General features: G+C 49.3%; 1 protein-coding gene across 1 annotated transcript; it reads left to right on the plus strand.

The window, feature by feature from the left end:
• On the plus strand, positions 1–26063 carry RBP1 (retinol binding protein 1). Its single transcript, XM_018049852.1, is given in 5 exon segments — positions 1–61; positions 64–261; positions 722–900; positions 23410–23511; positions 25822–26063. Coding segments are annotated over 5 exon segments (579 nt in total). The 5' UTR covers positions 1–15; the 3' UTR covers positions 25876–26063.

The raw sequence follows: 26282 nt of genomic DNA on the forward strand, positions 1-26282 counted from the left end.
GGAGCGACCGCTGCGATGGATCCTCCCGCCGGCTTTGTGCGCGCCTGCAATCCAGCTGTCGCCGTCCCGAGAGCCCCCTGCCTCCGGAGGACACACATTTCCGGGCCGCCCACCACCCAGATCGCACCGCCTGCCCACATCTACTCCGGCCCGTTCGGTCCCCGTCGGGCCCCAGTCGTCCCCCCGAAATGCCGGTCGACTTTACCGGGTACTGGAAGATGCTGGCCAACGAGAATTTCGAGGAGTACCTGCGCGCGCTGGGTAAGCGCTGCCCGCCGCGCTCTGCCCGGGCGCCCGGCCAGACGTCTGAGGGTGGGATCCCCGCGCCCTTCCTTCCGAGCCGGCCGCCCGTCTGCCTGCCTCGGTTAGGCCTTACCGCCGGCCAGAGCACCCGGGCCGCGGACGGGGCCGGGGGTTGTTTGGGTTCATGGTGGTCAGTGTCTGATATTTGGCTCTCGACGTGGAGGATTTCATTAGAAAAGTTGGGCTTGGTTGACTAGTTTTTGTTTTCAAAGGGTTAGCATAGGGCAGAAAACTTTGTTGTGGAAGAAAAGGAAAGAAAGAAAAGGACAAGCCAGCTGCACGCAGAGGCCGTGATGATCGAGCAAGGAACTCCAGCGGTTTTCTTGGGGCGGGGGGAGCAGGCTCGTAGGGCCCCACTACCTTGGCAGCAGTTCTCCAAATGTTTTCAGCCAACTCTCTACCCTGGCACTCTCTGCAGATGTCAATGTGGCCTTGCGCAAAATCGCCAACTTGCTGAAGCCAGACAAAGAGATCGTGCAGGAAGGCGACCACATGATCATCCGCACGCTGAGCACTTTTAGGAACTACATCATGGACTTCCAGGTTGGGAAGGAGTTTGAGGAGGATCTGACGGGCATAGACGACCGCAAGTGCATGGTGAGGCTTTGCGTTTGCCTGCGCATCTCCTTCCCAGGGTTCCTGACAAAGGTGGGGCTGGGTGATCCCAGAGGGGAGCAAGGGCCCTGTGTTCTGAGGGGCCGGAGATGTTCCCAGTCCCAGCCCCCAAGGTAGGCAGCACCTGACTCATCAAGTTCCTCTTACATCCTAACCAGACAGTAACAGGAAAGCTGTGGCTTGTTGACTGGCTACCATGTCCTGGCTTTGAGCCAATGCTTTCTTTATATGCTTGACTTCATCCAATCATCACAACCCTTGAGGGAGGTCTGAGGATGCCCATTTTACAGATGAGGAAACAGTCTCAAAGAGATGTGCCTGGAGTAGCACAGCTAGGGCAGGGCTGGGCAGGAATTCCAGGCAAATCTGTTGACTCTATCTGTACCGTAGCATGGGGGAGAAAGGAGAGAAGGGAGGAAAGCAAGACCAAACGTAGGCAACCTTTTTCAAGTGTAAACTTTCTACATGGCAGAGCATGAAGTCACTTTAGGGAGCAGGGGGCACTGTGATCTATGCCTTCTGCCCTGCCCCTCCTCATCCCCAAACTAGGGTTTGGCTCCTGGCCAATGCCTTCCCTATCTTCCACTGCTTCCAGGCGGCTGGCTGCCTTTGAACCCCGCAGCCAGCACCTACTCAGTGAGTCAATGCCCCTGCAGCCCAGGCCGGAAGGAGCAGCAGTGGAGGAGGGGAGTAAGCCGTAAACAAGGGTGGGAAGCTGGTGACCTGGAGACCCCAATTAGCGCCACCACGCTGCCTCTGGAAGGTCAGCCTTGGGCCTCCATCAACATCCTGGGGATCGCTGGGAGGTCAGGGCGCCGTCTGCCTCGCTCTCACAGTCGTGGGTCCAGACCTAGGGTCCTGCCTTGCTTCCTGATGAGATTCTCCTCATTCTTCTTCCCCGTCCCTTCCCACCCTTCACTGAGGGGCTACTCCATGCCTTGCACTGTGCCAGCTGTTTTACTCCACAGTGAACCGAGGGATTACTAACCTCATATTTCTCAATGACTGAGGCTCCCGGGCGAAGAGATTGAAGAGGTGGGACTTTGAGGCCCAGACTCCTGCTCTGGGCTAAGCTCCTCTGTAGGTAGCCTTTGCGGAACCCGGTGCCTGGGCTTTGGTGGACTGTGGTTGAAGGAGTGCCAGTGTCTGGGGATAAAGAGCCCCAGGCCAGGATGACTCACCCTTCCTGACTTGTTGATTCATCTGAAGGGGATCAGGAGTCAGTGATTACACTCGGAATAGTGGCGGAAGAGGGGGTGGCTGGCAAGGCGGATCCTAGAGAGGCCACTGGAGGGAGAAAACACTGTGGTTGTAGTGAAATGTCAGGTCATGCTTCTAAACGCCCAAGGCCTCTCAATCCTCAAAGAGGCTCACACTGGGAAAGGAGACTTTCAGTCAGAGTCCGCCTTGATAAAGTGGGGGCCCTGCCTTTCGGACCACTGCCCAAGGTCTGGTCCCTGGCTCCTTGCCTGGAACCGAATGTGAGAACAGTCCTTGTCCCCAGCCTACTCTTGAGGTACTTAGAAGGCACAGCAAGCATCTCTGTTTATTTTGGGTCATTGCCACTTCTGGAATGTGCTGGCTTATACTTGCTTGGCTAATTATCTTTGCTCTTTCATTCTCACTCTCATCCATTAATGCATGAAGCATTTATTGATCACCTGGTAATACTAGTTAATACAAGCAGACCTCAGAGAGATTGCAGGTCCAGCCCCAGATCTCCACAATAAAATGAACATCGAAATAAAGCGAGTCATACAGAGTTTTCCTTTTCCCAGTGCATATAAAACTTTTGGCTATCCTAGACTGTGGTTTATTAAATTTGCGATTATATTATGTGTAAATAACAGTGTATACACCTTAACTGAAATGCTCACCATCATCTGAGCCCTGGGCAAGTTGTAATCTTTTTGTCAAAGATTACTGATCACAGATCACCATAACAAATAGTGAAAAAGTGTGAAATACTGGGAGAATTACCAAAGTGTGACACAGAGACCAAATGTGAGCAAATGCTGTTGGAAAAATGGCATCAATAGACTTCTCTGATGCAAATTTGCCACACACCTTCAATCTAAAAAGCGCAGTATCATCAGGGACTCCCCGAGTGGTCCAGTGGTTAAGACCCTGCACTTCCAATGCAGGTTCAATCCTTTGTTAGAGAACTAAGATCCCACATGCCCAGCAGCATGGCCAAAATAAAAACCCACAGTATTTCCGAAGTGCAATAAAACAAGGCATGCCTGTACTCATTGAGTGCTGAAGTACTGTTCCCGTTTTATTTTAACTCACTGAATTTTCACAACACTGATTTTAACCCCATTTTACAGACAAGAAAACCAAGGCAAGATTTCTTGTTGTGTGACCTTGGTGGATTAAGTAAGTGGCCGAGGGAGGGTGTGCATGTGGTCTGACCCAGTGGAACATGTCGCAATCTCTGATGTCCAGGAACTCACAGTCTTTGTGGTGCAGACAGATGCACAGAGACTCAGAACACAGTGTGATCAGTGGTGACGAAGGGAAGCACCAGAGGAGGGGATCCCAGAAGGAGTTCTGGAGGTGGTGACGTCACAACTTACTGTAACAGAAAATGGGAAGGTGGGTGGGTGGGTGGGCAGGAGGGAGGGAGGGAAGGGTTTGGCCACCCTCTTTTCTTAGCCATTAGTTCTGCCATAGGTGAACAGATCAGGGAGCCCAGCAGTTGGGCAAACTCAGTGACATTGGGTGAGGACTCACGGTCACGTCTGCTGTCTCAGGATTCAGGGAGGCCCCCTCTCGAGTAGACAGCAGGCACTCACCTTGCTGTTGCGAATGGAGAAGATGGACTGCCCTCTCTCTGCTCTAGCCTTCCTTTGGCCCCTGACTGCAGAGAAGTCCTTCTTCCCAGCTGTCCAGTCGTATTGGGTAGCCACAGGGAAGAGCATGGCTAGGGGAGGGTACAGGATAATACAATGATAGCAACTATCTAGCCTGCCCTTGTGAATGGAGGGGAGCTGCCTGCAAGAGGCCACATAGCCCAGGCCAGGGCGGTTCTGAGCAAGGTGGTAGCCAAAGATAATGTCCCTTCTGCTCCCCGTGCTCTGCACCCAGCAGGAGGAGCTGTGGCTGGAGGAAGCCAGTTCTCAGCATCAGTTGGCCTCGTTCTAACACGTTCTTCCCAGCGCATTACAGGTAGCTCATTTTCACCTATTATGTTCATTCCTTCCTTGGTCCTACAAGCATTTCGTTGGTGTTTATCTTTACAGCCCTCGTGTTACTGACATGAATCACACGGGAGTCCTGCCCTCCTGGAGCTCAGTGTAATGGGAGGCAACAGACCAAAGCAGCCGATCATACTGAGATGGTGTGCTGTCGGGGAGGGGCAGGCAGAGAAGGACCCCCGGGTCTGGGAGGTCAGAAGCTATTCCCGCAGAAAGTGGAGTCTCAGCAGTGGCTTAGGATAGGCAGGAAATTGGCAGACAACAGAAAGGATGAGAACAAAGCCAAGGCCAAGAGAATAGCTCTTGTTTTTATCGTTGTTCAGTCACTCGGTTGTGTCTGACTCTGCAACCCCATGGACTGCAGCCCACCAGGCTTCCCTGTCCTTCACCTTCTCCCAGAGCTTGCTCAAACTCATGTTCATTAAGTCAGTGATGCCATCCAACCATCTCATCCTCTGTCATCCCCTTCTCCTCCTGCTTTCAGTCTTTCCCCAGCATCAGGGTCTTTTCCAATGAGTCAGTTCTTCGCATCAGCTGGCCAAAGTATTGGAGACTCAGCTTCAGCATCAGTCCTTCCAATGAATATTCAGGGTTGATTTCTTTTTGGGTCAATCCTAAAAGATTTGGTTTGATCTCCTTGCAGTCCAAGGGAGTCTCAAGTGTCTTCTCCAACAGCAGTTGGTACTTGCTATTTCAAACCTGTCCCACACCAGCCCTGGACTCAGCCTGGGGACACAAAGGCACCCAGGCCAGTGGAGGAGCCAGACACATCCTCAAGCCTTTACCACCCAGTGCAGTGGTGGAAGCACAGTGGACTGAAAACACAGGGCTGGGAGGGCGACGAGCAGGCAGTGGTCAAGGAGGGTTCCCTGGAGCCATGGGGAGCCTTGAAGGACAAGTAAGAATTGGGCCCAGAGGTCAGAGAAGGCCTGGCTGTGAGGGGTTTTACCAGGGAAAGAGGTGCAGCCTGCAAAGACTTCATGTGGCCAGAGTATAGGGTGTGGCTGGAGAAGAGGGCAGTGCTGGGGCCCCAGTAGGGGGCCTGGAGGTGACCAGATGGGCGCCAGAGAGCCTGGGAGAGGTGTGGTCAGGCTGCCATCCTCCCCAAAGGGCCCAGAGAGCTCTGCTCCTGCATGTTTCCCTGGAAACCTTATCTGTCTTCTAGAACAGCAGCCAGAGGATGAAATCCGGCCTGCAGATGTGTTTTGTTTGGCTTGTACCGTGTTTGACAAATTTCAGAGCCAATTGCCAGTGATTGCCAAAGATTGTTATGTCATAGAAAAATCCATAATCCTGGCTGTTCATACCCCAACAGAATCAAGACTGCTGAAAAGGCTGGGTGCCCTTTTAGTTCTGTGCCATGTAGATCCCCGGAACATGGTCGCAGTTGCTCCCATTTGATGGGACCTTTTCCACTTTTCCCCAGCTCTTGCCCACTCCATTACCTGAAGTCCAGGATCAAACAGCCATATATCATTGTTTGCATTGTGCGTTCCTGAGAGCAGTGGTTCCCAGAGCTGAGATCAGCAGCAGCAGCAGTGTGTGAGGACTTGTTAGAAAAACAGATTTTCCAGCCAGACCCCTGGCCTCCCAGATCAGGAACTTTGGGGGCGAGGCCTACAATCTGGGTTCCGATAAGCCACCAGGTGGTTCTGGTTGAACTAAACCTTGAGAACCACCACTTTGGAGAAAAGAGACCTCTCTGTAACTGCGTCTCTAGAAAAAGTGGAAAACACTCAGCGATAGTTTTTAGGCCCAGTGTAGAGGGCCACATGCCACCGGATGGCTTAGCCCATTCCTGGACCCCTCTGGACATGGCAGCCATGTCCAGCACCACCTGAAATGGCTCTGCAGTCTCTCCCCAGACTGACGGGTGGAGGGACTCAGATCTATGGAGCCCAGGATCACTCAGCTCACATTACCAGTTGGTTGTGTTCAGATCTTTACATGACTGCAAGCAGTCAGCGCTGTCATCTTGGTGGAAATGTGTCAAGCCTGGGTCCAGCTTTTCTCCACCACCTCCTACATGCCTTTATCCGTTAAAATGAAATTGCAGGCCCAGTTTGAAACCAATATTATTTATTAAATCTAGCAGATGGAGGCCTTGGCAGAGTGGGGGACCTGCCAAAAGAGAGGTGCTCTTTTACTTCAAATACTGTTCCCCACACCCAGTCCAAGGAGCCCCTCAGCGCAAAGAATGATCTGACTCTTCATTCCAGCTCCCCCAGCATGAGCTGCTTTTATGGGAGAAGACGAGCCTCGGCCAGGGTCTCAGCCAGAAGCCTGGCTCTGTGTGCTGGTGGCAGAAGGGCCATTTGTCATCCCACCATGGACCCCCGGGAAACTGCATCTTTGTTCACTCAGGAGCGGGCTCCTCCTCCCAGGCAGAGGCCTCGCTTCCAGCTCCAGCCTTGAACTCAGGATGACCCCTTCCACAGAGCCTGCCTTCCGCTTCCAGCCTTCTGTTGCTGCTGTCTGTTTTTATGGTAAAAGAAAAAATAAAGAATTCAAACAGCACAGGAGAAAGTGGACTGAGAAGGAAAGGCCCCTTCCTTACTCAGCCTCATTCCCACTCCCCAGAGGTAATCACTGGTACTGTTTCTGGCTGATCTGTCCCAAAATCTTCCTCAAATATAGAAGCCAGCAGCTCTGCAGCTATTGAGTAGATAATTGGTCAATTGTTGTTAATGAACTAAGTTGTGATTCTTGCGATCCCATGAACTGTAGTCCTCCAGGCTCCTCTGTCCATGGGATTTTCCAGACAAGAATACAGAATGGGCTTCTATTTCCTTCTCCAGGGGATCTTTCCAACCCAGGGATCAAACCCATATCTCCTGCATTAGCAGGCAGATTCTTTACCACTGAGCCACCTGGGAAGCTCCCCCCAAATTGGTCAATATTTCTACCAAAAGACAGAAAGAGAAACAGAAAGAGAGAGGAGGGAGGGCAGGAAAGAAGGAAGGAGAAAAAGAAAAGAGGGAGGAAAGAAAAGATCTACCTCTTTGTACATTGGTTTCTCAATAATATTTCTTCAGCATCTTTCTATATCAGCACTCACGTTTCATTTCCTTCCCTCCTTGACTTCCTTTCATCCATCCATTCATGCATCCAAGTATCTGCCAAACCTCTGTTAACAGTTTGGCTTAAACTCTTTTGCCAGCTTTCTGATCCTATTCTTGATTCATTAACAGATTTCTTTGATTCTTTTTTTTAAAAAAAACAAAAACACGATGTCAATGGCAGAATTCACTCCCTGGGCTGCAGAGCTGAGAATGCCAGTGGGTTTGAGAGCTTTCTGAGAGCCACCCCTGCCCAGATCAGGGCCCCAGCATTTGGCTGGGTCCTTTCCAGGAAGGAAACACGGAGTGTCTTTCATGTCTTAGCTTAAGTTCTTCGACCTTTGAAATGAGTGTCTGCAGCATGCTTTTGAGGATTACAAAAAGGAGAATTAAAGCAACCCAAATAAAATTCACAAAGTAGCTTTCAAGAATCACACTTGTTTGTTAGGTTTCAGGTTTTGTTAGGAACAAAGGGAAATAACATGTGCTAAATCCTTACCAAGTGCCATGCCTGCCCCTGATGATTTTAGCACTTTTTTCTCTCTTGGTCCCCACAACAAATGCTGTTCGGTAAGTAACATTATGCCCACTTTACAGCTGGAAATCTGAGGCTCCCGGGTGAGGAATCTTTTTAGCCCAAAGTCACTCAGTCAGCTGGTAGCAGAGGAAGGATTCCAACTTGTCTGTTTATAACACTCTACATTACAAAATCTTTCATGGAGCTCTGCTAAGGACCAGCACCTCAATTCCTTATTGTGATCCTCATCACAACCTGGAAGAGAGTGGTGAGAAGGCTTGGGGGTGTGGAGAAAGGAGTGCTGGTATTAGAGTCAGACATCTGGTTTTGAATCCTCCCCTCTTACTTAGTTAACAAAGTGACCTTAAATGACTGAACACACTGCTTCTGTTTTCACATCTGCTAAATGGACATTGTGATTGCCGCCCCACCTGGCTTACAGCACATTCTGAGGACTAGGGTGATAGCACAGGAAATAGGGCCTTGTGAAGCCACTATACTATGTCCAACAAGCAGGGGGAAATCCCTCTGAGACCCTGGCCTACTGGGCAGTGCTCTTGTGATGGCCACATGTTTACTGGAGGATTACAACTATTGGTTTTTCTCATCAACATTGCTCTGCTACCCAGCCAAAGAAGGACCTTCTTTTTCGTGGGAATGACCCCTACTTACCTGTGGGTTCTGGTGAAGCTGCAAATCCCAGTACGTCGTCTCTCCTGGGTTGAGCACCTTAAACCAGGGCCGTGACAGTGTCCTGTGGCCTGTCCCGCGATTGTGTGTGTGACTGGGCCAGTTGTATGTTTCCTGCCACCTTCCATGGCTGCAGGAAAAATTGAACAGAAGGAAAAAATAAAATGAGGCCAGTAGATAAGCAGAAATAACCGAGAAAGAGAGAGGGAGAGAGAAACCACGACACTGGAGGGCTGCTGGAACTCCTGATACAACACCTTTCCGAGACTTCTCACATCCTTGAACCAGCTAGTATGTTCCCTTTCTTTTTCCCCTGAAGCGTTTTGCAGTTTTCCTGTTGCTTGCATCTAAAAACATCTTGTGACATAGACTTCTACAGATCATAGGTTAAGAACCACGTAGGAGTTAGAGCAGTAGTTCTCAAACTTAAACTTGCCCCACATCCCGATTTTCTGATTCAGAAAGTCTCGAGTAGGAACCAAGAGCTTTTCTAACAAGTTCCTGACTGATGCTGATGCTGTGGGTTCAAAGAGCATGCTTATGATAACTACTAAGAAAGAGAAATGAGGAAGTGGGCTGGCCCATGCCCAGGTACCGATGATGTTCTTTTCATGGTTCAGTGTGCTGGAGTTAAGGGTGCCCATTGATGGGGACTGAATGAAAGTGGAGAGATGCCCTCCAGTCCATGTGGATGTCTGGAGACACCAAACTTGCAGCAGCCCACGAAGGTTTGTGACTCAGGGTCCGAGTAAGTGACACCAGCAGTCTGTGCAGCTGGACAAGTCCAGGATACAACAGAGCAACTGGGAGTCTTGGCTTTGAGATGGACCTGGATTTGAATCCTGGGTCCACTTTCCAGCTGTATTTCCTTTGGGAACATACTCTATCTCTTTGGACCTCAGTGTTCTCATTTGTAAACAGGAGCCAAAGATATTAACAGTACCACTGATAGGATTGTTGTGAAAACTATGTGGTGATGAATTATCGCAAATTTCTATTGCTATGTAACAAACCACTCCAAAACTTAGTGCTCCAAGACTCCAAAACAATAACAGTTCTGTATTTTCTTCATGAATCTGCAATTTGGGCAGGGCTCAAAAGGCAGGCTGGTCCCTGCTGTGTGCCACATCTGTGAGGCATTGGAGGCACTTTCCAGATGGCTCACTCATACTCACTCTCTACTGGCTGCTTGAGCTTCCTCACAACATGGCAACCGGGTTCCAAGAAAAAGGGGGCCAAGAGAATAAAGGAGAAGTATATGACGTTCTTATAATCTACTTAGCCTCTGAAGTCATATAGAAAGAATTTTGCCATACTCTGTTGGTTCAGACAGTCCCAAAGGCCCACCCATCTTCCCAAGGAAGGGAACATGGACTCCACATCTCAGTGCAGATGTGGCAAGGTTCTAAGAGAGCACATCAGGTGGAAGATACTTTACAAAATTCTATGTGCTAAATGCAAGCTAAGCGGTTACCACAGTGTTGGTGTATGGTGAGTACACAGTGGGAGTTGGAATATTATTCTCTGACTAAAGCTTGGAGGTCTGCTAGTACTGGGCTCTTGTTTCTGACTAATCTCAAGCGGCAGCTGAGCCCACAAGGACTCTGAGGGGGTGGGAGAGGGTGTGTGGTGCCTGGAGATGGGTCTCTGCAGGCAGAGCGGGAGCTGCACCTCCCTGGGCCGCCCATCCAAGGCAGGCCCCACATGAGAGGCTGGAGCGTAAGTTGAAGGGGAGAAGGACAGCCTCAGGGTGTTGGGAGTGATCCAGGGCTTCACCTTCAGCCCTGTTGTACCCACCTCCAAAAGTCCCAGATAGACAGGTCTGAACACTGTGTCTAAACACAGCTGAAACTGTTTGTGCATGTGTGCTCGGCGTGGGAGCCTCCTTTTTGCTGGTTTACCACCCCAGTCACTCAGGATTTCTAGGCCCTCACAGGTGAACCCAGACCCCTATCTGCACAGGACCTGGAACTGGGAAACCCCCTCCAGGCACCCAGAGGCTGTAAACATGACTCCCCCTTCTCCACGGAAGTCTTCCTGGAAATCAGCATTGGCAGACATCTCACCTGGGCTCGGGGATTTATTCCTGTATGACTTCAAGTTGACTAGAAGCTCCTCTGACAGCAGAGACTGTGCCTGATTCACAAAAGCTTCCTCCCTGGGAAGCATTTTTGTAGCTGTCTGTGTTGTATAAATGGAGTTGTGCTAGAGCGTCACACACACACATTCACACACACCACCCCTTGTCCTCAAAGAGGAACCTAGGTCACCTCATGCCACCTGAATTTCTACCATGAGAGCACAGTTATTTTGGTTAAATTCCTAAAGACTCTACTTGTTTCCTATAGTATGCAAATAGCTTAGATTCCTTCTTCCCTCCCTCCATTCTTTCTTGACCTGAGGGTCCAAGGACAACATAGTCTGGGGGGAAACTATAAAGCAAGACGAGTGTGAAGAACATAAAGTCAGGACTGGGGGGAGAACCCAGCCTGCAAAATCGGTCTTTGCCAACCTTACAGTAAAACTGGCCCTGCACTCAGAAAATGAGCAGGGCGGGCCGGGGGTGAGGGCGGGGGAGGGTGGGTGGCGGGGGGAATCTAGCGTTCAATGAGTCAGAAAAATCATCTTATTCTTTGACTCAGAGATCCACTTATGGAATTACATTCCAGGAAAATCATTCAGAAGATAGGCTGTATCTATTAATATTTGTACAAAGAAAATTGTAGAAGCTGGGCAGTAATAATCCCCAACAGCCCACAGAATCAGAGCCACCCTCTGAGGGCTATGTATGGCAGGCTCCGCCCTAGTGCCTGATGTATAATGTATTATATATTCAGTCCTCTAACAATCCTAGAGCCGAGAGGTACTCTTCTTTTTAACAGACAGGGGCCCATAGTCCTGCCAGGGTCACACGCCTGGTTAACCATAGTCCAGGATTCAACTTCAGACCTCTGACTCCCAACTTTGTGTGGTTTACACAACAGGCCGCCTCCTGCTGTTGTCCCTAAACGCCTGGGGCAGCAGCTGTTTAGAGTGACTGTGGGCTTTTAATTCCATAGACCACTGTATAGCCATGAAAGTGATTGCTGTGAAGATAAATGGAAAGTGTTTATGGACAACCCATCCACAAGTTCCATAGATTCTGCTTCTTAATCTCTCTCCCCTTTCACCATCGTCTGAGTATCTCTTGCCTGTAATAATAATAACAGTTAACATCTCTTACCCTTAGTATGTGCCAGGCTCAGCACTTTCCATGGAGAATTTCATTTAATTACTCCAGTATCTTCACACTAATCTCCCTTCTACCATCCTTCACATTCTGAAAAGGGAAATGGGGGTTTCCCTGGAAGTCCAGTGATTAAGACTCCGCACTTCCAATGCAGGGTGAAAGGGTTCAATCCCTGGTCAGGAAACTAAGATCTCACATGCTGCGTGGAATGGGCAAAAAAAAATTTTTTTAATAAAAAGAGAAATGGATCACGCTTCTACTCCCCAGCTCAAAATCCGAAGAGTCTCCCCTGGGCTGATGGGCAAAATCCAGACAGCATTCAGGACCTCAGAACGTGGCAGCGCTTGCCTATCCAGCCCCACACTCGCCTCACACCTTTCACTTAGCCCCATCCCACCATTTGCACATACCATCCTCTTTTGCACCTCTTTGCACTCTTCCCTGGGATAAGTCCCCTGCTTCCTCTCCCTAGGAGGATACTTACTCATGGTCAGGACCAGCCCAGGTTTAACTGCTCCACAGACCTCATCCTGACTTCCCATCCCCCTTCATCCTCCCCTCTGCCTCCTTGTCCCTCTCTGCAAGTGCTGCCCCAGGGCGCCTGTGATGCTCAGTGCATTTGAGATGCTGAGCAGTGGGGCCCACACCTTTGTATCTCCAGTGCCTGGCACAGCTAGCTCCAGTGTGTTTATGAAATGAGTATAAAAACAGTGGAACCTCAAACAGTATAGGTGGTCATCATTCACCATATCTACGAGATCTACTTGCCATTAAAAGCTAGCTAATGTGTGTTGATAATATGGATTCTAAACACTTTCTATGCATTAATTCTTTGAATCCTCACAATTCTATGATAAAGATGCCAAAATTCTTCCTAGATTGAGGGAAACATTAATAAGAAATGGATAGATATTATTTGTCTGAGATCAGGGAGCTAGCTAGTAGAGCCAGGATTTAGATCCAGGCTGTCTAACTTCAGGTTGTTACCAGACAAAGATGGAAGCATTGTTATGTTAAGGGGTCAGGGCTCTGAATTAATTTCTCTGTGAGACTTTTGCAGTCTCAAATGCTGTGTCCCCCAGGGAAGCTGTGATGTCCTGGGATGGGATGGGTAGGGGAGGTGAGAGGTTTGGCTTTCATCTCATTCTCCCTGGCAGTGGAGGCTGCCCTGCTGGCCAAGATCTGCAGCTTCCAGGCTGAGGGTAGCTGTTCTTGGCCTTCCTCTAAACTCTTGCTTGTCCACAGTCCATTTTCCTTCATGGCAGGGCCTGGGGTTCATAATCGGTTCAGTTGATCTTTGGAGTCCCATCTCTGCCGCTTAACAAATTGGGTGTCATTTAGCCAGTTACTTCACCTTCCTATGCCTTCACTTGTCTATGAAATGGGAATAATTATCAAGTAAGGGATATCTGCTTCACAAAGAGGATTAGATGCAGGAAAGCCTGCAGTCAACTGCTCCATCAGTAGGAGCTGTTATCAGTAACTCGCTCACTTTATAAACTGTGTCCTCCAGGAGCCAAATTCTGCAGGTGGTATTGTGTGAAGAGACACCTGGCCACTGAGAGAAGAGCTCGTAGGTTACATGTGCAGAGGCTGGGCTGCAGAGGCACCTGCCTCTTTACACCCACTGAGAACAGGGGCATGGAGGGCAAGGCCAAGAGCTAAGAAGAGTCCAGCTCTAAAACAAGTCCTTCCAAACCCTTGTTTCATTTCCTCCTGATGGCTTTGTTCTATGGCAGGACTCATTAGCCCCATTTTGCAGATGAGTTCAAAAGGTAAATAGCTGGGATCACCCAGCTAGAAAGAGGTGGAGATGGATTGGAGTCCAGACCAGCCTCTGTCCAAGGCTGTCATTGGGTCCCTGACCAGTGCCCAGCTAGGTCAGGCAAGTTGCTGCCTGATGGCCAGACCAGCCTTACACACAGTCTGCCAGGTTCAATGGCAATGGTATCCATGGCAGCAAGATGTTCCTGTGGAGCAATGGGCAGGCTGTGGGTTCAGAGTCAGGGAGAAGTGGCTAGAAACTAACCTGTTTCTATGAGGCTAATTTATGGAAGAACAAACAGCCACATTGCCTAGGATGAAAAAGTGAAAGTGACTCAGTCGTGTCTGACTCATTGTGACCCCATGAACTGTAGCCTGCCAGGCTCCTCTGTCCATGGAATTCTCCAGGCAAGAGTACTGGAGTGAGTAGACATTCCCTTCTCTAGGAGATCTTCCTGACTCAGGGATCGAACCCGGGTCTTCTGCATTTCAGGCAGATTCTCTACCATCTGAGCCACGAGGGAAGCCCCTTGCCTAGGACAGCTTGTCTGTAAAAGAAAAAAGGGGGGTGTTCATTGCCTGAAAATTTACAAGAGTACCCCTAGAATGTTTTCTGCCATTTTATTTATTCTATTGAGTCAACAAACAATACTGTGCATTTTCTCTACTTTAGATGCTAAGGTGGGGGCTGGTATCCTGCAGTGGATAAAAGTATCATAGACTCAAAGGAATTCTTTGTCAAGACATCCTGACCTGCTTGACCTTCCCTGGTTACTGAGTTGCCGTCTCTTATCTTCCGGGAATTGTTTGTTTCTGTTTGCTTTGAAAGATAAACAAAAAAATAGAGGCCAGAAGTCCCCATGGAAGAGATGAGGCCTCCCCCGAGTAGACTCTGCTCTTCTGAGCCTCTCTGAGCACCTTCTGGCAGGACAGCCCCTCCTTTATTCCACCTCCACTGCGGGTGGACTTGGGAATAAACCAATTCCTTGTACCTGCCCAAGTAGTAGAGCCAACTCTGCCTGCCAGATAGGCAAATATTTAGATTTTCTATTGTACCAGGTTTGGCGGGTTGGAGCCACAAAGTTGTGAAGTGAGAAAAAAGAGATGCTGGTACATTCTGGGGTTGGAGGTGCGGAATTAGTCTCCTTGAGGGGTATCTTTCCAGAAGGGTCCAGCTAGGCAAAGCCCATTTGGAAGCCTCATTCATGCAGTCCCCTAAGCTCCCTGCATCTGTACAAGCTATTCTCTTAGCCTGAAATTCCCTCATTCCTCTTTTACAATTTCTGTTTCTTAATCTAACTCTTGATGTTTTCTGGCGTCGATTCCAGCATCACCTCCTCCAGGAAGCCTTCCCTGATGGACCTCTGTCTCCACTTCAGAGTCTGATGAGGTGCCCTCCCACTTCCACAGTTACCATCACCTGCCTCTAGCAGCACTTGCCATTCTGCAGAAATTCTCTGTCTGTCTTCAATAGTCTGTGAGCTCTTTAGAGCAGAACCTTCATCTTCCCTGCAGAGCCCAGTAGCCAAGAGCATACGCTCTGAGGTCAGACCTCATCTCCCCACTTCGTGACTGGGGGACCTTTTTTCAAAAGTTATCTATTATTTTTGGCTTCGTTAGGCCCTCTAGTGGCAGCGAGTGGGCTGTTTAGTTGTAGTGCCCTGACTTAGTTGTTCCAGGGCATATGGGATCTTAGTTCCCTGACCAGAGATCAAACCCATGTCCCCTGTACTGGAAGGTGGACTCTTAACCACCAAATCACCAGGGAAGTCCCAATGGCTGAGTGACCATAAAGCCTCAGTCTCCACATAAGTAAACTGGGGAGAAGCATCCCTGCCCCAGAGGTTTAGGGAATCAAATATGTTAAATCAAACAAATCAGATATGTTGTCGCCAAGTCATGCCTGACTCTTCGCAATCCCATGGACTGCAGCACACCGGGCTTCCCTGTCTCTCACCATCTCCCAAAGTTTGCCCAAGGTCATGTCCATCGAGTCAGTGATGCCATCCAACCATCTCATCCTCTGTCGCCCTCTTCTCCTTCTGTCCTCAATCTTTCTCAGCATCAGGTCTTTTCCAGTGAGTCAGTTGTTCACATCATGTGGCCAAAGTGTTGATATGACCCACACTTTAATACCCTGCCCAGCATGCAGTGAGTATTCAGTTCCTGATTTGGGGGGGATGATGATGATAGCAATAATGCCAGGATGCTGTTACTTCCACCAGGAAGGACCCAGCAAACAAGACTCAGGTGGCACTGGTGCTAGTTGGCATGTCTGCCTTCCCTCCAGGCTGAGCTGCTTCATGGCAGAGTTTGGGTCCAGTACGGGCTTCGGGCCATCATCAGCACTGAGCCCCTGGAATGACTGAGCCCAGTTCCATGGGAACCCCATGGCTTTCTCCAGCCTCACTCCCTCTTCCTCAGAACGTTGGCCTCACGGGACCCTGAGCTCTCTGATGGTTTGTTGTTTTAAAATTAATCCTGGGTACTTTCTGGAATTTTTAAGGACTTTTTAAAATGACTTGTCAAGATTTAACATTTTATTGTTTTGTTTGTCCTAAGATTCACGGTATCATTTGCTCTTGCTTCTTCATGGTGTTGGAATCACATTTGTCCATGCCCACGGAGGCCTACTGTGGCTTTACGGGTCTGTAGCTGTTGCTTCTGATGGCTTTTATGTACCTAATTACTTGTTTGTGTTTTAAGATCTTATTAATCCAGTTTTAACCTGCTTTTAGAATGAATCGGCTTTTCCCCTGAATGTGCTAATTTTAAGTCATTGCCAGCCCCCTGGTAATGGATCAGAAGATCACCCAGCCTGGCCTCCTGGGCAGGGGAGCTTGTGGAGTCAGCCAGAAAGAAATGGGTTCAAGTGATGGCTCAACCCCTAACCCTGAGATGGCTTGGCCGGGTTACTTTACAAGCCTAATTTTGATCAGCTGTAAAGCTTGAGCTGTAAAGCTCCCAGTACCGTACCCAGCACTTGGTAGGGTCTCATTTACTTTCCCTGTCCTTCTTACCCTCCCACTTCCATATTTAACAGTACTAGAGTCTAAAAACATCCTCCTTGTCCCAGAAACCCTCAAAAGGTAAAGCACCAAACTCCAGGAGGAATGGCCAATTTGTATCTTTTATCCTTTCACAACACGTATAGAAAATGTCTAGTCACTGTCTGGATTTTCAATTTTCCCCTTAAATTTAAAGAGCACAGGCTTTGGAGGGCTCTGGCCTTTGCAGGCAGAACCAATCATGGACAAGACATCCCCTCTTAGGACTTGGCTGTGGAACCACAGAGGCAATCAGGTCCAGCCCTAAGCCTCCAAGCAGAGGCCTCCCAGAGCTGGGAGGGCAAGTGCAGAAGGACCACTGATCCATCATCCCCCTCTTTGTGGGACTGGATGTTTGGGGCTCTAAGGATCGTTATAAATTTTTGGCAGCGAAGTTGAATTTCACTGTCTGAGGCTCATGCCAGGTCACTGGGTCCATGTAGTGGGAATGGTCTGTTACTCCCAGTACAGGTCACTCAGATGGAGTGAGAGGCCTCAAGGCATCCTTGGAACCAGCTTCCTCAGGCTGCTTGGGGGACCTGAGTTTTCTATGTCACCTCCATGCCAGCTTGGGTTTCTAAGTGGTCAGGGGAACTGGATAATGACTTTTGAAGTGGCAGTCCCCTGTCAGAGGACTGACTGTCTTCACTCATCTTTCGGTGCATGTGTTTCTGGGAAAGTTGCTGACAAGGCCAAAGTGTTGGGGGTTATTAGTTTTTAATAGAAAAGTTGAACCGGCTTTGCTTTATAACCAGCCACCTTGGTCTGCAACTCGTTTGCAGACTTCAGATAGTCTGTGAGAATTACTGTTAGGAGGGGAGCTGAAGGTGGCCATGCGTTCCCCTTGTCCTTGACTTGTCTGGGCTTCAGTTCCAAAGAGGGGCCCCAGAGCCCATGGTGCGGGGGCGGGGGGACACCGCACTGTCTCTGTGATCTGTACCATACCACCTCAGCTCCCACTGGCACCTGCCTTTCTGTGCCTCTTATAAAGCACCAGGAACATCCTCTTGCCTAAAAGTGCCCCACTAGACCCTGATTACAGGATTAAGCCATGATGAGTGTCCAAGCTGGGAAACTGAATTGAATGACCTCTTAAAGACGCTTTCAGATCTGCATTCACAGTGCAAGCTGAGCCTCATTCCAGACTTTGCCTGATGTGCCAAAGGTGGCTGCTCACCGCAGAGGGAGGTCACAGAAGAAGTCCTTGGGTTCCGGGAAAGATTGTTATCATAAGCTATGTTTTGTGTCATATGAAAACAAGCAACCATTGTTTGTTACCCACCCATTTCCCAACATCCTTTCCTTCTGTCCTCTTACGCGTTTATAGATGATCACCCTCCTCCCTGACTCCCCACCCTTTTTCTGTTCTTAAGACAAATCTGTTCCTCTAGGAAATGGCCAGTTTATTCCCACAGGATACAAAGTTTAAAAAAGAAAAATCCATGTCCACCAAGTATGAACAGGGAATAGCAAAGTGGGAGAACTCAATCGCATTTTCAGAGCCACTGCAGCTGTCAGTGGGGAGTCTCCAAATAGGTCTTCTACTTAAACAAAGACTAATTAAATTTTAGGGGAAGCAGACATCACAGGGCTCCCGGGCACCTGAGTCAGCAGGCAGCCCTGCAGGGTCTCCTCTTGGATCCAAGTCTTCTGGAAGGGAAGGCGCTTCTGAAACATTAAGCCATGGTAATTAGCTTGTCCATCACTTCTCTAAACTCCAACTTTAAAAAGAAAGGCTTAAAAGAAAAAAAGAAACAAATGCTTTAGTTATTGTTCCACTTTGACAAGCGAATCCCACCCTTATCTGAGTTCTGGACGTCATGATCACCATTACCTGGGGCCCCATACACAGACCTTACGCAATTTATGTTTATTTTCTCTCATCCTCAGCATAAACTGGTTAAGTGGGTCTTGTCGTTATCCAAAGCCACTTAACAAACCTCCCCAAAGTGTAAGACGTTAAAACAACCACCATTTACTCTCACTTATGGTTCTCTGGGTTGATGGGGTATTCGCAGCTTCATATGAATGCATTCAGCTGAAGGCTTGGTTGAGCAGCCTCAGTTCTCCTACAGTGATCACTTTTTCTCATCCTCTGGAGCTTATCATGCGGTCTTTCACTCCAATATAAGAGCCTCAGTTCAGTTCAGTTCAGTCGTTCAGTTGTGTCCAACTCTGTGACCCCATGGACTGCAGCATGCCAGACCTCCCTGTCCATCGCCAACTTCCAGAGTTTACTCAAATTCATGTCCATTGAGTCAGTGATGCCATCCAGCCATCTCATCCTCTGTCGTCCCCTTCTCCTCCTGCCTTCGATCTTTCCCAGCATCAGGGTCTCTTCCAATGAGTCAGTTCTTCGCATCAGGTGGCCAAAGTATTGGAGTTTCAGCTTCAGCCTGAGTCCTTCCAATGAGTATTCAGGACTGATTTCCTTTAGGATGGACTGGTTGGATCTCCTTGAAGTCCAAGGGACTCACAAGAGTCTTCTCCAACACCACAATTCAGAAGCATCAATTCTCCGGCACTCAGCTTTCTTTATAGTCCAACTCTCACATCCATACATGACTACTGGAAAAACCATAGCCTTGACTAGAGGGACCTTTGTTGTTGGCAAAGTGATGTCTCTGCTTTTTAATATGCTGTCTAGGTTGGTCATAACTTTCCTTCCAAGGAGTAAGCGTCTTTTAATTTCATGGCTGCAGTCACCATCTGCAGTGATTTTGGAGCCCAAGAAGATAGTCTGTCACTGTTTCCCCTCTATTTCCCATGAAGTGATGGGACCAGATGCCATGTAGAATAGCCTGTACTTCCTTAAAGCACAGCAGCTCCATCCCAAGAGGGAGGATCCTGAGATGATGAGCCCCCAGTGAACCCCCAGGGCTTCTGAAAGCACTGTTTGTATTGTGCTTCCTGCTGTCCCATTGGCCAAAGCAACTCACACCACCAAGGCCAGAATCAGTGTGGGAGGGGGCTTCCCAAGGATGTGAACATCATATGACCCACCGGGGTTCCTGATGGAACAGTCTGCTGCAGAAGGTACTGTGAATCCCTCTTTTATAGATGAGGGACCCGAGGCTCAGAGAGGTTCCTCCTGTTGCCCAGGGTCATTCCCCACAGCTCAGGACAGAGGGTCCAGGTCTGTTGACTCCAGGGAACGTGTTCTTTGCTGACAATACTGGGTCAACCTGATACAGCGTGGGAGGGAGACAGACACCAAGAGCTGAGCTTCCGAGCCTCTTAACCCAGACGACAGCCCAGTAGGCTCTCTGGCCCCTTGGTGAGTATTCCACCAGCAGACCAGAGCCATGGGGCTGTGTGAGGGCAAAGGCAGCATCAGGAAGCATTGAAGACATGCTCTGGGCCCCTGTCACAGTTATAGTCCAGGTCTGTCTACCTCGCCCTCCTTCAGCACTGGCCTGCTTGTCTGTAATGACTGTTTGGAATGCCTTCCCGCTTTAGAAAGCTAGTCACATTTCCTCGAGAATGAGGGCTCTCCTGCCTCTGTGCTTCCCCTGACACCAGCGCCTACAACAGTGAGCTATAACCACCTGGCATGTCACTGTCCCCCCTTCTCTGTGGTGGTCTCTTAGGGGCATGGGTCTTCAGGACCCAACTCTGGCACGGCACCCACACCCAGCAATGGTTGGGCTGAACTGAAGGGTCTTCCTTCTTGGGGCGGCTCAGAGTCTTAGCGTAATGCCCATGTTTTCTCTGCAGCCCCTCAAAATTTACCAGACATCTGCTGGGTACCCTGCATGGGCTGGAAAACAAGAGGACACTGCGTCATGTAAGGCCCATGTTCCAGCCCAGGTTCTTTTCCTCATTAGCTGGGTGACACTGAGAAAGTCACCTAACCTCTCTGAGCTCAGCCTCTCCTGTATCTTCAATACAGACAAGAACCGGTCTGTTTTCTGCCTAACTCACCCAGGGTCAAGAGTCAACAAGAATTCTAGGCTGAGAAAGTACTTCCTGTGGAAACTGACATAGCGTTTGTGTGTTTGGGATCCTTCTCTTTGAGGGTCTGATTTGTAGGGCTTTGATGCATTAGAGAAGGAAATGGCAACCCACTCCAGTGTTCTTGCCTGGAAAATCCCAGGGACGGGTTAGCCTGGTGGGCTGCCATCTATGGGGTCGCACAGAGTCAGACACGACTGAAGTGACTTAGCAGCAGCAGCAGCAGCAACAAAGAGTTCTCTGCACTCCAAGAGCTTTCTACTTCCTGAATCCCTAGATCTATCACGAAGCCTGAAATTGCACCATCCATCATTCTTTTGATAAGGTATTTTTATTATCTATATCCAAATGGTCCCTATTAAAAGATGCCAAATGATCTGGAAAGGGTAACGTGTTAGCACCGGAGCAAAGCCTACTCTACCATTAATGAACATCTCTTGCAAGCTTGCTCTCTGAAATTGATGTTGGAAGGGAAGCAGGTGTGAGCCTTCTGGAGATCAAGGTGGTGATATTTATCAAAAGCCTTACAGATATGCTTACTCTTTCATGCAAGGCTTTTTGCCTCAGAATTTATTCTAACAAAACATTGTGTTCAAAACTGTATACATGGAAGTCTTATTTATAGTAGCACAGAATTATAAATAACCTAAATGTCCAAGAATAGGTAACAGGATAAATAATGGTGCATGTACAAGGAAATACTGCCAGGACTGCTTTCCATGGGCCTGTGATCAGGCAGCTCCACAGGCTCCTGTTCCCAGAAGGGCCCCTGCCTTGGTTTAATGCTCTGCTGTCACTGTCTTAAAATTCTTGTGTGCTTGCTAAGTCGCTTCAGTTGTGTCTGACTCTTTGCAACCCCAGGACTGTAGCCTGCCAGGCTCCTCTGTCTATGGGATTCTCCAGGCAAGAATACTGGAGTGGGTTGCCATGCCTTTCTCCAGGGGATCTTCCCAACCCAGGAATCTTACATCTCCTGCATTGGCAGGCGGGTTCTTTACCATCCTTAATCATTTTTTAAAAAGGGGTCTTCATTTTCATTTTTTGCTGGCTGGGCCTTACAAATTATGTATCCATTTCCTAAATACTACATAACAATTAAAATAATGCTTATGGAGAATATTTGTCAAAGTGGAAAATTGCTTCTGTTAAATGAAGAAACGGGTACAAAACCATAATTAATACAACCCTGAATCCAGCGTGTCTTATGTCTTCTGCGTTGGCAGGTGGGTTCTTTACCACTTGGGAAGCCCACTTTTTTAAAAAACAAAAACATTATACATAGAGATCCTGGCAGGTTACAGTCCATGGGGTCGCAAAGAGTGGAACACAGCTGAGCAACTAACACTTTCAACTTTCATACATAGAGAAAAAAAGACTGGACAGAAATGCACCAAAATGTTAGAGTAATTATCTGTGAAGAAGCAAGATTACTTTTATTACTGTGGTCTTTTTTGAGCATTTCTTGCATTTTCTAGGACGGAGGGTAGGAATATGCTCCTTGGCTCTAATGTTTCCAGTAGAGACAAAAGTGTATCTCTTGTAACTGAGCATCACCGTTCTTTCTTGGCCTCTGGGTGCATCTGGAGCCCTCTGTATGCAGGGGAGACTTCTGAATAAACATAAAGGGCAGCTCAGTTGATGAGGAGGCCAAGTGTTCTTATGAGCTCCTTAAAGTTGATTTCAGTCCCCACTTCCCTTCACAGGCTGGGTGTGCACAAGGCGCTCAGCGAACGGTCATTCTGTCTATGGCTTGAGGTCACTGGTAGCCTTTACCCTACACCCACCTTCTCAGACGTTCATTCTGCTCTGACTTGGAGGTGGAACCTTCCCTCTGGCTTGGGGCTGGACATGCGCCCCCCAAGTGATCTCTGGACCAGGGAAAGAAGCCGCTCTCACCCCAAGTCCTCCCATGCCCCTCGCCCTCTGGGCTCCGGGAGCAGAGGGCAGCTTGATTCCTGGGTGGAACTGGGGACACACCGGCTCCATCTGTCCCCTTTGTGCCCGCCTCTCACGGCAGGCTTCATCCCAACAGTAGGGGGCGGTAGAGATCAGCAAACCCAGGCTGGAGACTGGGGGTGGAGTAGGAAGGGGCAGGTGGTCCTCCCGTAGGGAGTGGACCCCTCACTCCACACCCACTTCCCAGATTCCTCCTGCTCTCCTAAATCCTTTTCAGGCAATTGCTAACTGTCTTCTCAGCTGAGCAGGGCAGGAACCCAAGAATCCTAGAAGCTTACCTCTGTGTAGCCAAGGCCTCTTGAGTTCATGGCCTCTGACTGCCTCATATGACAAATGAGGACACTGGGGCTCACAGAAGTGATGGACTTGCTCAGAGCCTCACAGTGAAGGGACACATGGGGTTCTGACCTCTCCAGGAGGTAGGGCAGAGCTCAATGGACCGGAGGTGGGCAGCCGCAGATAGGGGAGACGCCCACTGCTCACAGGTCCCAGTCTAGCCCATGGGCTTCTGGGCTGTCTCCCGTCTAAATTTCAGCACTCCCAGCTCTGTATTTCTGGGTAGATCCATGTGCAGAGACTGGGCCTCCTCCTGCTGTCTGTCTGGCCGTCAGCACACCCAATACCTGTGGTGGCACACAAAGCTCAGGGAAGATGTGAGAGCTCAAAGGTGGGGTAGGGGCAGGAGTTGGCGGCCTGACCAGAAGGGCAGACAGGTTGCTTCCTCCTCTTTCCCCACTGCGGTCCCCTGGAACCTGGAACCGGACACGGAACCCATCTTGAGGAGCTTCCTGAGCATGTTCCGCATCCGTGCCCGCCCCAGCCCCATTCTCAGCCTTTGCACTGTCAGCCCCACCCCAGTGACTTTTTCGCTCCTAATTACCCATTTACATTTATGAAGGTTTTTGTAAATTTTAAAACTGATTTGCATGTGATGGGCAAGGAGCACGAGGCTGTAGATTTCTCTAATGAAACTGACTTGAGCGCACCCTGGATTCTCAAGGTTGGGGCTGCCCCTACCCCAAAGCCCAGGGGCTGCTGGTTCCAGAATGACAACTGTATTTTTTTGCCTCGGCAGACCACGGTGAGCTGGGATGGGGACAAGCTCGAGTGTGTGCAGAAGGGCGAGAAGGAGGGACGTGGCTGGACCCAGTGGATTGAGGGTGACGAGCTGCACCTGGTAGGTTCTGGAGGTTGGGAAGGTGGGTGGGTAAGCCACGCTGGACCCCACAGGTCCTGGTCATGCTGGGGCCTGAGTGGACTTTGGAAAAATGCACCATGTCTGGGCCTTGGCTTCTCTTCCAAGGCCCTGGAGAAGATGCTTGAGTGATTTTAAAAACAGAGCAATGTGTTTAAGGTCTGGGCTGACCCAATTGTCCAATCAGAGGGAGGTGAGGAGGTGCATCTGCTAACCATCAGATGTGGAACCTTTAGCATTCCATATCTCTTTCCATTGTCTCAGCAACCGTATGGGCCAGGTACTGTTGTGATTCTTCTTTTGGAGACGACGTGGAGGCTCACATCCCAATAACACAGCTAGAAGATGACAGAACTTACATGTGCTCCCAAATGATAACCGTTTTCACCATGCCAAATTGTGGCTAGCCAGAACCAGGGCGACTTCTCTAAGCTTCTCAAGACATGATCTTGCTACCCCAGAACTGGGTTCACCTCTTGGTGGGTGTCAAGCCCAAAGATACAACCAAGCCACAGACTGGGAGAAGGAAGGATTTATTACTTGCAGCAAGTAAGAACACTGGGCATTTTTCTGAAAGCCATGTCTTCCCAAACAGCAAAATTGGGGAAGTTTTAAGCCAAGGGCTCATGCGTATTCATGAAGGGACTTGAGCAGAGAAGAATTCAGCATTGAGATGGGGCAAAGGTCGACAGAGTCCAAGCTTTAATTGATGGAAGTTGCAAGGGTCAGAAAATGTCCATCCTTCACCTGAGTGGGGGCTTTAGTTCCTTTAGATCCGAGATTGTCATGTGTATCCCTTGAGAAGGAACCCAGCCTCTGTTTTATCACAGTTCCTTGACTGCTTTTCCTTGATTCCTGCATTTCTTCACTTCCCTTAAGATCATTACTTACTCAGACCTTTTCGAGGGCAGGCATTAGATCACAAAATGGCTTCAGTCAAAAATGGTTTCTTTTATGTCCAAGGACCCCCTACCCTATCTGCTCACAATCTCAACAGTCTGGGTCGGGAGAGGAGAAGCCTTTCTTGGCTCAGGTGTGGGCCCCTCCCTCACCCGGTCCTCCAGCCTGGGACCGCTGGTTAAAGCCGCGTCTACGCTATCATTATCGGGAAAAAGCACATCCGCATCCAGAGTAGGGGTCTTAGCCCCTGGGGGTCTAAAGTACCACCTGCCCTCTGAGCAGAGACCTTGCATCACTCCTGCTCCCTTGGAACTCTGTGTTCTGAGAAGGGAGCCACATTCAGGTGACCAGGGTTCTATTCTGACTCACCACGTACTTTGGGGAGCTGCTTTCTTTCCCTCAACCTCATCTGGAAAACACCATCCTACCACTAAGGGCTTCTGCCAAGATCAGGGTCTGCAGGAGCTTCAGGACGTGTGTGCCCTAAGAAGAGGCACAAGGACATCATATTCAGAGGCAGCTTAATAGCCTGGGCTGCAATGCCTGACCTGACCCTGAGCCTCCACTTCCCCAGCTGCAGAGCAATCAGGGTGGGTTATGTGATCTTCATCAGCCCTTTCAGCTCAAAAATTCCGTGACTTTTTGCCAGAGGTTACAAAGTAGGGGCCACAGGCATCTTTTATTTGGCCATCAATGGGCTTCACACTTTTTCAGCTAACAACTTAAAAATTAGGAGATGTTACGTGAATATTCAAATTTCCAGCCTCCTGCCAAAAAATAAAAAATAAAAACTTGGAAGGTGTAGAAACACTGTGCTGTCGTTCTTGCTGGCAACATTCAGCAGGGGCTGCCCTGCTGCATTTTAGTACTACCTGGGAGCTTTTAATGTAGCAATTCCAGGACTCCACCCACTGAAATGCTGATATAACTTGTCTAGCCTGGGACCGGTAACGCCAATGTGCAGCTGGAGCTTGGAACCACCATACCAGTTTGCAACCCTGGTCTCAGTTACCTGTTAAGCCCTTTAGGGGTTGAGCCTTGCTTCTGGCCCTGATTTCTTGCGAATCTGGGCACGGACTCTGACCTGGGCTCAGGCCTGGTGTTCTTAAAGCCTTTTGGCTCCTTGAGGGTAGTAGGAGGAAGGAGGCATCCGAGGGTCCTGTTTGTCAGCTCAGCCTCATCTGTCTCCAGCCAGCTCTATCTAGAGGGCATAGCCAAGACTGATGTCCCCTGACCCAGTTCATCTGACTCTCCAAGGAATTGTCTCATTCAGACCAACTCTTGAGGAAAAATAGCAGTCGCGGAGTATTTTCAGAGTTCCTGCCCCTGGACATGCTGAGCCCCAAGTGTGACCTTGCTTTGGCCAATAACAAGAATCTGTTTTTGTTTCAGGAGATGAGAGTGGAGGGTGTGGTCTGCAAGCAAGTATTCAAAAAGGTGAACTGAAGCTTAAGCAGATCTTGGTCTCTAGGAATGAGTGACATGACGGGGCACCGGGGTCCCCCCCTTTCTGCACAGCATGGGGCAGAGATGCCTGGCTACCCCCGCCTCTGTTAGCAGAGTCTGTCTCTTGGTGTTGTCTCTTTTCCTTTTCTTCAAATGAAGCCATCCCAATAAAAGTGGTTTCTGCTTGAGATGTCTGTTTTGGGGAAGCTTCAAAACCCCGCTGTGCTCACATTTCCTCTGAAGGCTTCTGAAGCTGGCTTCTCTTAATGACAGCACAGAGTAGAAGTGAAAAATTCAGCCACATGCCTTCAGGTTTAGTCCTGAGATTAACCTATGTGGTCTCTCCCTGGGGCATAGGCTTGGGTTCGAGATGGGTGGCCTGACATTCAACTGTCTATGTGTCAGAT

This window comes from Capra hircus, chromosome 1, assembly GCF_001704415.2.
Source record: "Capra hircus breed San Clemente chromosome 1, ASM170441v1, whole genome shotgun sequence".
Classification (NCBI taxonomy): domain Eukaryota; kingdom Metazoa; phylum Chordata; class Mammalia; order Artiodactyla; family Bovidae; genus Capra; species Capra hircus.